Source organism: Apaloderma vittatum, unplaced genomic scaffold, assembly GCF_000703405.1.
Source record: "Apaloderma vittatum isolate BGI_N311 unplaced genomic scaffold, ASM70340v1 scaffold15591, whole genome shotgun sequence".
NCBI lineage: Eukaryota > Metazoa > Chordata > Aves > Trogoniformes > Trogonidae > Apaloderma > Apaloderma vittatum.
The window spans coordinates 1962-15094 of NW_009698618.1; the positions used below are offsets into that span (position 1 = coordinate 1962).

Sequence of the window (13133 nt, forward strand, 5' to 3'; positions counted from 1 at the left end):
AGGTAAACTGCTGAGCTGGTTGTTGGAGTAACGCTCTGTCTCTCTGCAGAGAAATCAATAGATGGAAAACACATGGACACAGTCATATTGTAACCAGCTGCTTTTGATAAAACACACAAAGAAAGGAAGCCTCACTGTGCACACACACTACTGTTGGAGGCTTTTTACTGATGGGTGCCCAACCTGGGCGTGACTAGAAGAGGCATGGCTCAACACCTCTGTGCTGTACAGTTCAGTGTCAGAATGAACTCTGTGACCGGTTTCTGATGGTTCTGGAAGAAAGCACCCAGAAGCCTGCATCCTGCGTCCAGCACCTTTAGGATTTAGTAGAAGCGAGAAGTCCAGACGGGTGTCACAGCGTGCAATAGGTGACATCAGTGCCTCTACACCTTTTGTTGTTTCTTTAGGCTGATTGCTGTGGGCTCTCCTGCCCTCTAGTGCCGGCAGCGCCGTCTCCCTCCGTTCCCTCCTCGCTCCCTCTTGCACGCACATCCAGGAGCTGCAGACCCCGAGATCCCCCGAGGGTGCAGAGCTGGCAACCCTGCAGCCTCACCGGCCTGCCCCAAACAGCTGCCGCTGGGGACACTGACCAGAGAACGGGGATTTGCAGCGGAAGGGCGTCAGGAGGGATCCCCGTAGGGAGGTGGTGTGAGGGATGTGGTGCTTGCACCCCTTGGCAGGGGTGACACCCCCAGCTACCTGTATGCCAGCCTTTGAGCCACCCTGCCAGCCCCAACACGTGTACCACACGGGCTATGTCTCTGCTGGCATCACCCCAAAACAGCTGACAGGTACATCACCACCCCAAACCCCTCTTCCCCTCTTTACTGTCAGTCATGGTTTTCTGCCTCTTCGGTGACGGACAGTATGTGAGGGGTCCCCTCCCCTGCCACCCTTCTCAGGTTTGGGGCCAAATTCAAGCACAAGGTTATTTATTAATGGAAAACTGCCAGTGCTGCAGGAAGCCTCGTGGCTGTGTGGCCCCATAAAAACATAACCTGTTACGGCAAACTGCACCATGATACACAATGCCTGAGTTGTATCTATACCTCCTAATGAAGTAAAAATGCAGGGCATACAATTCTTCTTTTTTTTTTTTTAATAATAATTTAAGAATACATAATAAGGCCACAACCTATTTTAAAGAAATAATTCAATCTTAGAATCATAGAACAATTCAGGTTGGAAAAGACCCTTGGGATCATCGAGTCCAACCATTAACCCTACACTACAGTTGACCCCTAAACCATATCAGCCAACACCACATCTAAACGACACTTGAACACATCCAGGGATGGCGACTCAACCACCTCCCTAGGCAGTCTGTTCCAGTGTCTGACCACTTTGCTTTGAGTAAATTTTCTAGCAATCAAACACAAAACAAGAATGACAAAAATGAAAATATTTCAGGTGATCACCTTCCTCCTGTGACATTTCAAAATCAACTATTCAGGTTAGCATTTGTTTGAATCTTTTTCAGGAACAATCCACGGTAGACCTCTGGGTTATGCATAGTCTCCTGTAAATACATGACAAAACAATCATTCAGTAATGAGGAATCCTTCGAACTAACATACAGTGTTCCAAAAATGAGCCAAAACATTTATGATTCTCATGAATCATGTTGCAACACCTTTTTATTTCTCCAGATAAAATTAGAAACCATTTACCCAATTTACTTGAAGTCATTACAGGAGTCTCCATCATCATGAGGAAAAAAAAGTGCAAAATCTTGGTCTTACTGAAATTGAGATAAACCTCCCACTGATTTCAATGCCGAAAACAGAGTTTCATTTCAAGCCTTCAATTCCAGTCATGTGCATAAAAATAAATTCTCCTCAGAAACTCAGATGTAGTGAGCACCAGCTACCTTATGTTTGTACACGTAACACATTTTGATAGATCCTTTGAGGAATCAATTATAAATGAAATAAACAAGCATAGTTTGTTGAAATACTGTCAAGTTAGCAAACAGATGAGGAGTTTACAGGGGAATATTCCAGCTTTGAAAAGCACTCACAGGTCCGTGTGTCTATAATCTGTACTATGTGACTCCAGACACTCAGTTTTAACATATTGATATTACGTCAACCCACTGAGTAGATTTATTGATAGTTACATCTCATTACTTCTGATTTTCAGCTGCCTACAGAGAGAGGCAAATACCTGACAACTTCTGAAGGAGCTTTTCCATGTAAGCAATAGCTGCCCTGATTACCGTGGGATGTCCTAGCCCAGGATGGAGGGAAGACAGGGTGTGCCTTGAAGCCACACATACAAGTGGTCCAGTGAAAAGTCTGGACATCCCTTTCGAGGGTACGAGATGCAGAGCAGGTACTTGTCTCTTCAGGTGTCATTCCTGACATCCCACTTTCAGGCTGGCATCTGGCCTGCTCAATTAACATACATCTCCTCTGACCTGCAGAGAGCAGGTAGCATAAAGCAGTCTGGACAAGACAGGACATTTTCTACAGGTGCAGCTAGCAAGGAAATGGTGTCACTGCAGTGGAGTGTGGATGTACTTTTATGAGAAGGAATCATAGAATGGTTAAGGTTGGAAGGGACCTTGAAGATCATCTAGTTCCAACCCCTTTGCTGGGGGCAGGGACACCTCCCTCCCACTAGCCCAGGTGGCTCAAAGCCCCATCCAACCTGGCCTTGAACACTTCCAGGGATGGGACATCTACAGCCTCTTTGGGCAACCTGTTCCAGTGCTTCACCACTCACGATGAAGAATTTCTTCCTTATATCTAAATTCCTTCCTTATATCTAAATTTCGTCCTTATATCTAGATTTCTTCCTTATATCTAGATTTCTTCCTTATATCTAAGGCCCCACTTGAGGAGTTCGTATGTGAACAGACGGATACACGTGGCAGTGCAGGCGCATTTTGTCAGTCGCATCTGGCACTGTTTCCAGTGAATGAGTAGAAAAGGAAAGGACGATTACAAAGAAGCTTGAGGCTGGACTCGGCGTGCAGCTACAGCCACTCAGCAGTGCTCCAGGAGTGAGGAAGCTGAGAGGGATTTTGCACTGGCAGAAATTCCCAGTGGCAGATAACTCTTTGAACCTTAAGAGCTTCAGGAACAACAGCCTTCACTCCATTACTTGCTGAGATGCACATCCAAGTTTGTCAGGACAGGAGAGACTAACATGAATGAAAAAAAAGAAATATCTAGGCGCTGTAGTGGCTACCTTTCAAAATAGGGAAATTAAGGAAATTCTCTTCTGAGAACATTATCAAAGCAATTGTAAAGGTATATTAGGATGCTCTCAATGTCCTTCTCATGACCTTCTAGCATGGGGTACAGAACAGCATTATTTTTCAACTGTAAACGTCCCAAGTTTTTGACGGCTTGCATTGTGTAGAAGGGGACAGAATTTCACTGCCGTTCATTGCACTAGCAACCTGTCTCTTGATTCTTATAGCCTGAAATTAGAGCATCAGCATGTGGAAAACACGTTTGAATGCTCTACTGTTGCTTGGGGTCATTCTTCAGCATGGCTAGGACGCAATACTTGTAAATGGATAGGAATTAATTTTTTCTTTCTAAGCCACTCACCTCCATTTACTCAGTGACTCGCCTGCTCAGTTTCCAAATCCTCTGTTCCTCCTTGATCCGATTCTTCTAACTGGAAAGTGATGTGACGTGAAGGCTTTTCCTCAGGAGCAGGTTGGTCAGTCTCTTCTTTCTCTGAAACCAGTTGGTCACCAGTGTCTGCCTCACTTGCCACTGGGCATTCTGCCCCTGTTGGGCTGGGCTCTTTGGGAGGTGCCTCTTTCTGATCAGACAAAGGTTTACGGCTAAATGCATCTAAGCGGTTTTCAACCACTGTACGAATCAAGGCTGAAACAGAGAAAGCCACCGTTAACAAATATGGAGGAAAAACCCCTTACACTTTGAGATTATTGTATATATTGCTGACCTATAACTTCTTACACAGAGAAAAGCAACAACACGAAATAACACTGAATCAAAGAATACTTGAATGAAAAAAATCATCCCTAGTACTGTAGTGTAGCTCCAGCCAAATGAGCAGTTTACACTGAAAGCAGTGATTTGAAAGGGTTCACCTGAATTATTTTGTTCATTTCTTCACAGTAGTTCCTCACTTCCAGAACCAGGGACAAGGACTAGTCAGGTTGCACACAGCATGATGGTTTTGGCAGTGGGAAATACTGGAACTATGGGAATCATCAAAAAGATTTTCTCATTCTGAAAAACACCTAAAAGCACCTATTCTTTCATTATTTTTGCTGCTTGGCCTTTTTAATTTTTTTTAAATATTATACCCCCTCCAATGGACATCATACAAAAAAACCCCAACAACCAACACTCACTTTGATATACATCATTTACATATGAAAAATAGAGGCCAACAATGAGAGGTTTAACACACAAAATAGGACAATGTACAGGTACTAAAAAGAGCTTAATTTTTAATTCACGGGTTGACTTTACCAAGTAAAAGAAGGAATGGTCATCTCTGAGAGGACAAATATAACTGCCTTACACAGAGGGTGCTTCCTTTGTAGTTCACAGCTCTTTTATTGGACAGTGACAAATTCTTTAAGCAGCATTCAAACAGATTAAAAATGGATCCTTATAGACTTTTTTCTGTGCTTCTGCATAAGTGGGGAAAGAAGCCATGAACTACCTCAGCTGAGGCTGTGTCTCTGCCCCATACAAAACCCAGAGAATGCAATTTGCAGTTCGGTTTACAGAGCTGCTGTTTACTTAACAGCCAGGAAATACAGAGGGTACATAGGAAAACAGGGTCTGCAGATATTACTTATTGGTCTGCTCCAGATTCCCTGTGTATCTTAGACCATGGTATCTGGTTTAAAAAATTAAACAAAAAGATTTAACAGGAATATGATAGATGCTCTCATCAATAGTGTATCCTGAAGCAACATTCTCCTTGGGAGGTTTATTCAGTAGTCACATAAAATACTTATTTCTTAAAAAAAGAGAAAATTCCCTCCCTCCTGAAAAGCTACATGAAGTGATCCTTAAGCGTACATACCATAACATATCAGGGGATAAAATACCTAACAGAATAGCTCTAATTATTTAAATTATACTTTAACAAAAGATGCTAGTTAAACTGAAAATAAACCCAAATGAAACAAACACAACAGTAATTCAAAACCAAATCACAGCAGGAGGAAAACCATAGGAATGAAGATGCAATGCAAGTGTAAAAAGTGGTTTGATCTAGGACCACAGGGGTGGGCGTGCATTCACCATAATTTTGTGTTTCTACACAAGACAGAGTTTAGATTGCTCAGGTATTATGACTACAGCCTCCGAAGACTAATAGAAGAACCTGAACACTTAGCTTGAACTAGTCCAAAAGATGGTTGATATTTTAATCTGTTTCAAAAGGGAGGACATGAATATTGACTGCTTAGGAGGCAAGCCCTTGTTTTGATGAAACGTGGTAAGAAGTCACTTGACTACTCAGTCAACCATGGCCTATGATTATCCTTCTCTTCCCCTTTCGTACAGGATGAACATATTACTCTGTAGGTCAGGGAGTTTACACAAACGAGTTAAGAGACTTTCACAGGCTGGGCTTTTCTGTTCCCAGTGGCATAATCAGGCACACACACACAGAAGAGCACAGCACTGATGGCTGTGTAACATGAGAAATAAAGGTTTTATATTAAAGAATTGGTGTTCTTTAACCATTCTGCTCCTGCCAAATGTATTGCATCTCCCAGCAGCACATCTCAAAGAGTCTAAAGCCAGCAGACAGAGCATAGTGCAACATGACTGACACTTCTAATATTTCAGCTGAAAATCAATTATCTAGATGTACATAGTAGTAGTTTTCCAACATTAAAAACATTTTGGTATTGTAAAAAATCCAACAAACATAAAAAGCCATGTGTACCTGGAGTTCTTGCTGACACCTCCTACCTTAACCCACAGTGACCCCGTAAATGGGATATTTGTTCTAACTGGGGAAAAAACAATCAAGAACATCAAGCAGCCCAGATTACATTCTAGGATTTAGTAACTTACAGTCAAGCATTGTCCTCCCCAGAACCTTCTTCTCTAGTGTTTGTTCCACTTCTGTCATCAGCCATGGAAGGAATTCTGTCTCAATGTCTGTAAGAATTTAGCAGGAAGAAAGAAAGGAAGAAAAAGTCTTTTTATTAAGGATGAGCGATAGTATCTTGGGGCTGTTTTTCATTTACTACAACCACAAAGGGATGAACATCCTTGCCAAAAGACACACACTTTGCAAGAGCAGAGATGGTATCTCTTAAGTCTTGTTGGGTTTCTTATCTCCTGCCTGTCCTACTGAGGATTCCTCACCATTATGGACCCAGACCAGAGTTGCCTCAACTGCAGTGATTTTTAAAGGGGTCTGCCACCCTTGAAGTGCTAGCACAGATGAGATACACAGTAATGTTCTAGTGAGACGAAAATAACTATGCTGAACAAGTCAGGAGAATAACATTTCCTGCCTTGCTTTCCAAAGACGTCAGGCTTCTAGACTGCTGAAAGCATTTGTTCCTTCTGACTAAAGAGCTCCTGCTTACCCATATATTTCTCAAGTTGTGCTCTTCGTATGCCATGGTATCAAAGCCTGCCCTGTTTGCAAAATACACTCAGTTTCTGCATTTGCTCCATGACTCATTCTGGAGAGAGTGTAATCATTCCCAAGCTCTGGTCTGTGCACCTGTGTGGGGCCTGAGTAAGTGGGGTGCAGCAAGGTAACCCATAAGAAATGCTGCGGATTCTAAAAGCTTGGAAGTCACTGATTTACAACTCTGAAATTATTTCCAGGGTCTAATTCTAATTTACTAATTTCCCCCTTGCTCATTAAAATAGATTCAGAATGATATACAGATTTCTTTGCCTATCCTATTAAAATACATGTACATCAATTTGGCTTGCGCTCTCTCTCTCTCTGCCCTACCAATTCTAACCACCTGTTATCTCTCTCCAATTCAAAAGCAGGTCTTCTCGCTGTCACATTGTCAGCTCTTGCTTATTCTTGACTACTTGTACAGATAACCAATAATATTTGTTTGTGTCAAAAATAAGAGTTAGGAACAGTTGTTCAGCCACAAACATAAATGAATAAAGTCTTACGACATAATTCAAAATAATATGACAAAAAGCTACATTTTAGGTTTGTCTTGACCTTTCTATTACTCAGTTCACGTATAAAAATAAATAAAAAATACAAACCTCTTTCTACAGGGTCAAAGAAAAATCCACTGTCGTGAAGGTTATTGAAGACCGAGGGAATGAGATCAGCCAAGTAACGCTGAGCGAATGCCCGAGCTGCAATTTTCTCTGTGGTCTCTTTCTGTTTCTGCAACATTTGCATGTGCTGGCGTCTGCGACGTTCCTGTCAAGGCAATATCACAACTTTCAAGCCTTTAGTTGTTAACTCTTCTGACCTAAATCTCAAAGAATGATCAAAGTGTGAGAGTCATAAATTGCCAAGATAATCAAAAGTACACGTTTACGATCTCTACCCAGTATTTGCATCTCTAACTTTTACAAAAACTCCTCATATGAAAGAGAGTTTGAAGTAAGCCTGTACTCGATCTATGAAGTACTATAATTCACAAAGGCTAGAGGGAAACACACTCTTTGGTATGCCTTTTCTGATTTTGGCAAGTCTGTAAAGGGACTCCCAGCCGGCCAAGTGAAATCCCTCTCTGATACTTTAATATGCATTGATCCGATGACCCTTTGCTTTATTATTGTTGAATAAGCTGATCATTGGCCTTGGAATGAGATGAAGTTGGGTCAGGATTTCCTGAACTTTTCATCTTTCCAATATTAGATCCAATTTTATCTACGAAAAGATTAAAACTCAAATTGGTCCAGGAAAATATTAAAAAACCCAGCTACACAAAGCTGACAAAAAGTGAGTAATTAATGTTTGTCTTTTCTGTTTATTCCTATTTACTAGATAGCACTAATACACTTTAATACTTGGAGATCTTGAGAGGTATGTGTGCACATACAGTAGTACATGCATTGAGTGTGAAAGACTAGGAGGCATCTCTTGTACTTTCAAGCACTCTACTCATTTAGCAGTGATTATAATGAAAAGGCCTGAGTAACAGCTGCACCAGGTACAGAGGAAAATGCTGTTGGGTTTGGTCTCTTGATCATGTGTCCAAGTACACCAGGTCACTGGAGCACGACTGCTCCATATAAACACAAGAGCAGGGTGCTGGTGCACGAGAGCAAATGGCAGAGGGCAGCTGTTGCAAAGCAAAATGCTTTGAGGAATATCAAACTTGACAGTACCCTTTTGGGCACATCCAGCTTATTTCACAGCTTGGCTTTCATCGCTCAAAATGGTTTCCCCTCTTCTGATGAGCAATCAGACAGGCCTGTTCTGCTCTTAGGAAGTCCTACCTTCTCCTCCCTGTATCGCCTGTCCTGCTCTTCTAGGCGCTGTACTTCAGCAAGCTCTGCGTTACGCAGCTCTGCGTAAGCGCGTTGATGTGCCCACAGCCGGGCCAGCTCTTCTTCCTCCATGACTTCTAGCAAAGCTTGCTCAATCGTTTTCCCAATCAACACTTCCAGGATGGGCTTGACTTCAACGTCAAAGTCAAACAACTGAGGACAAAGTCAAAGTCAAACAACTGAGGACAAAGTCAAACAACTGAGGACAGCAGTCAGAGAAACAGAAATAAATGGCCCCTTGATCACCAACTACTTTTTTAACACCTTGGCAAGGAGAAAAGGAGGATGGACAAAGCCTTTGTGATTAAGGCAGGCCTGAGAAATGCAGGTGGAGGAGCCAGTGCCAGCTAAGGCAAGAAGCGTGAATGCAGCTAGGGTCTAAGTGACGAGTGGGTTGGAGTAAGACAATACACACCGTACCACAGCCACTGTGGGCGCTGCCAGGGAGAAGCAGAGCACTCACCTGAACCCTACTTCAGTCTTGCCAACCCCTTCTCGGGCTGGACACCTTCTACGGGGGACAGCATTTCTCAACAATATAGTTCTTAGCTGAAAGCAACAGAAATCCCCAGACCATGCAAAAAAAATAAATTCTCCAATTTCTGATTTGAAGTTAAGTTCCTTTCTGTTTCTGCCTCAGTTTGGAACCAGAAATGTGTTTTGTGGGGGAGACGTGTTTTGGCAACACCTGTGGACCTGAATTTACTTCATACCTCTCCTTCTTCTATTTGTGTGGCCACATCTTTTCCTGTTTTGGCTGGTATGAAGAGTGGAGTGGGTGGTCTGTCCAAAAATGCATCTGTTTGACATTCTATATCAACCTCTATTGGACGGTCACAAATTTCTTCCAAATACAGTTCTAGAAATAAAAGCACAATGAATGCTGAAAGTTGGATTATTTTTATTTTAAATCTCAACTATTTTTGATGAATCTACAGTGTGAATTAGAGTCAAAGAGTGCAACAAACCATCTTCTATAAAGTTTAAAAAAAAAGACACTTCAACTTAAAATACAGATCAGTTTGCTGCATAGGCCATCTGGCACCATGTTCTGTGTAATGTCAGGGGCACTTCTTGGAAGTGATTCCTAAAAGGGCGTTTTACTTAGTAGGTTTCAAAAGCCAGAGTCTACACCATTTTGGCTCACCTTGCAGAATAAACAATTCTTGGTAGAGTCAACAGGCAATGGTTTTTAACTGGAGTAGATTTAGAGTAGGCATTAGGAAGAAATTATTTTCTGTGAGGGTGGTGAGATGCTGGGAAGGTTGCCCAGGGAAGCTGTGGATGCCCCATCCCTGGAAGTGCTGAAGGCCAGGTTGGATGGGGCTTTGAGCAACCTGGTCTAGTGGGAGGTGTCTCTGCCCATGGCAGGGGGGTTGGACTAGATGATCTTTTAGATCCCTTTCAACTCAAACCATTCTGTGATTCTATCATTCTATGAAAAAGGGATAATGCTTGCCTATCTACTAACAAGTACTATTGAAAATATACGTTTTTCTCAATTGTGTGTGGCAAAACAGAACACTGGAGCTGTTGGGTGTAAAGAATTATATTCTACTTCTGGCCCCACCAGAAGTGGCCTTGAGGGTAACCACAAATCTGTAACAGCATATGCACTTGATTTAAATTATAACTGTCTCCTGAGGCAGAGATAAATAGCCTGGGTCAGAAAATAAGGTGTGTAGAGTACTGAAAATTATCTGCAGTGGTCAGAGGGAAGAATAAAAGACCAAGACTTCCATACTAGATAGCCTCCTTCTGCATCCAACAGTATTTGAATGGTAAAGAGCCACTGTGTGCTCTGGAGGTGGTGCAGGAGGTTCAGCGGCACTGGAGCAGAAGGGAATGTTGAGAAACCAAAGACCATGTCTGATTAGGATATAATGCAGCTGTTTTCCCAGTTTGTAAGTCAGCCCAGTGTGAAATGTTTTTCAGAAGGCATAGCAATACTTTATACTCACCTCAGCATTACCACACAAAAATTGCTTTCCCACAAATAGGGCAGTTTCATATTCTAAATTATGGTTCGTCCTCCAGTTTTTAATACTAGTCTTATTCTTACATGTGACTGCACTATTAAGCAGATTTTTTTTGAAAAAAATCATTTTAAGCATATACCAAACTTCTCTGATCATAGACTCATTGAATCATTAAGGTTGGAAAAGAGGTCTAAGGTCATCAAGACCAACCATCAACTCAGCACTACCATGACCACTAAACTGAATCCTGAAGTGCCACATCTACACGGGTTTTTAACACCTCCAGGAGAGCAACTCCACCACTTCCCTGGGCAGCCTGTTCCAATGCCTCACCACTCTTTCAGCAAAGAAATCTTTCTGATATCCAATCTATCTAACTTAAGCCCATTTCCTCTCATTCTACCCTTAATTACTTGTGAGAAGAGATCAACCCCCACCTCCCTACAGCTTCCTTTCAGGTAGTTGTAGAGAGCAATGACGCCTCCCCTCAGCCTCATGATACTGATGATACTGAAAAAGGAAAGAATAAACGAAGAAGTCTTGACTAGTGTTCAAGAATGTACACTGAAAACTGAAATGCAGAGCCTCCTGGAAAATGTTGCTAATTAGCCAAGTTTATTAAATACAGTTAAAAATAAGGGGTTATACTGGAAAGGATTAGAATTTTATGATTCTAACTTTAACCCCATGTGATGCTACCGATTGCATCAATAATTTAGTAAATTAATATAGATCAGCAAGTTTGTGTTTTCAGATGAATTTAAAAAAATAAAAAATCACCTTTTACCTGTCTGCACATGAACGTGTTCTCTGCCTTCCACAGGCTCAGGTGTTCTTAGTTGCATTTGCTCTTTTGCACGCTTTCTAGCCAGTGCTCTTTTCTGTGCTTCCCTCTGCCTTCGAATCTCAAGGGGACTGGGTTGGGTGCTCTGAGCAGAGATGAAGAAGAAAATAACCACAAAACAGAATACACTTTGTACCTGAAAATCATAATAATTTCTCTCTACAGGAAAATGAAGTCATGTGATTTTAATGCTATAAACGTAGCATTTCAGATTTACTTTTCTGGGTCCTTGACCCAAAATTTTCAGTTACCTTGAAGACTGTAGGGCATGAAACTAATAAGGTATGCTAGCTGCCTACAAGCACAGACTAATGGCATCTCACACTAGAGCAATCAGTTAGTCGTTATTTGGAAGTGGATACTGTATACAGAACTTCCCTTTATGAGATAAAGGATACTAAAATGGCATATTCTTGCTAACAAGTGAAAGTTTGTAGGTAAAGTTTAAGAAGGTCAAACGGACTTAAGTCAACAGAATTGTTTGCTAGATAAAAATTATAGGTTCTGTATTGCTGATGAAGCAAAAGAAAACCACCCTAGCTTTTAACTTCAGTACTTTCTTTAGGGATTGAAATGATCATCAGTTTCAAACTTCTTAAACAGAACATATGTGAAATTCACTTTAGGAAACAGCTACTGAGCAACACAGTTATGATCAAATTATCTAAGTAGAAATATTCTCAGAACATAAAGAATCACTAAAAGACTTACTGCCTTATCAGGATAAACAGAATACTTCTAACTCCACACAAGCAGCTTTTGCATACAGGTGCTTCTATAGAGCTCCGCTTCTATAGAAGGACAAGCAAAGGTCTACTCCCAGACTTAATTTCCCAAAAGCTGCTATTCTCACTGACAACACCTTGCATATAACAGATTATGCAGTGATGACTTGTTCTCAGGATCATTACAGTAAAGAAATGTAAAAAAAATATCAAGCACTTTATGGGAGGAAAAAATCAGAACTACAGAAGTTCATGTAAAAGGAAGTGCTTTAAAGAAAAGCTGAAAACAGCCACATGCTAGTTTAACTGGAGAGCCTGTGACTGTGTGGAATGTTTTAAGTGCCATAGTTGAAATTATTAATGAAGAACAGCTTTCCTGCCCTATCTGTTACTTTTCAACAAAGCTGTAGCATGATCCACATAAAAAAACCTACCACAGGTGTGAACTGAAGGGCATAAGTGTTGCCACGCACCACTCTCCTGTCGTACATGAGGTTGGCGTAACGAATACGTTCCTTTTCTCTGCAACGTCAAGCACACACGGTCACAGAGCTGCAAGCTATATGCTAACACCTCAAACAAGCCAAAAAGACTGACTCATAGAACCACTGAATTGCTTGGGTTGTAAAAGACCTTTAAGATCATCAGGTGCAACCATTAACCTAGCACTGCCCCGTTCACCACTAATCCATGTCCCTAAGCTCCACATCTACATATCTTTTAAATACCTCCAAAGTGGCTCCATCGCTTCTCTGGGCAGTCTGTTCCAGCACCTGACAACCCTTTCTGTGAACAAGTTTTTCCTAACATCCAATCTAAACCTTCCCTGGTGCAACTTGAGGCTGTTTCCTCTTGCTCCGTTGATTGTTACTTGGGAGAAGAGAGTGACCCCCACCTCGACACAACCTCCTCTCGGGTAGTTGTAGAGAATAAGGTCTCCCCTCAGCCTCCTTTTCTCCAGGCTGAACAACCCCAGTTCCTTCAGCTGCTCCTCATGACACTTATGGTCTAACCCCTCCACCAGCTTCGTTGCCCTTCTCCGGGCCCGCTCCAGCGCCTCAGTGTCCTGACAGGCCGGAGCACGCAAGTTGCCCCTGACCAGGTGCAGAAGGGCCGGCCGGCGGGGTGGCGG

At 42.0% G+C, this 13133-nt stretch overlaps 1 protein-coding gene across 1 annotated transcript; it reads right to left on the reverse strand.

Moving 5' to 3' along the window:
* Window positions 1–3585: 3585 nt before the first annotated feature.
* RSPH3 (radial spoke 3 homolog (Chlamydomonas)) lies at window positions 3586–12523 on the reverse strand (the record flags this gene model as incomplete). Its single annotated transcript, XM_009878094.1, has 7 exons — window positions 3586–3848; window positions 6033–6119; window positions 7212–7374; window positions 8403–8606; window positions 9167–9312; window positions 11220–11361; window positions 12436–12523. Coding segments are annotated over 7 exons (1093 nt in total), but the record flags the coding sequence as incomplete, so codon positions are not given.
* Window positions 12524–13133: the final 610 nt, after the last annotated feature.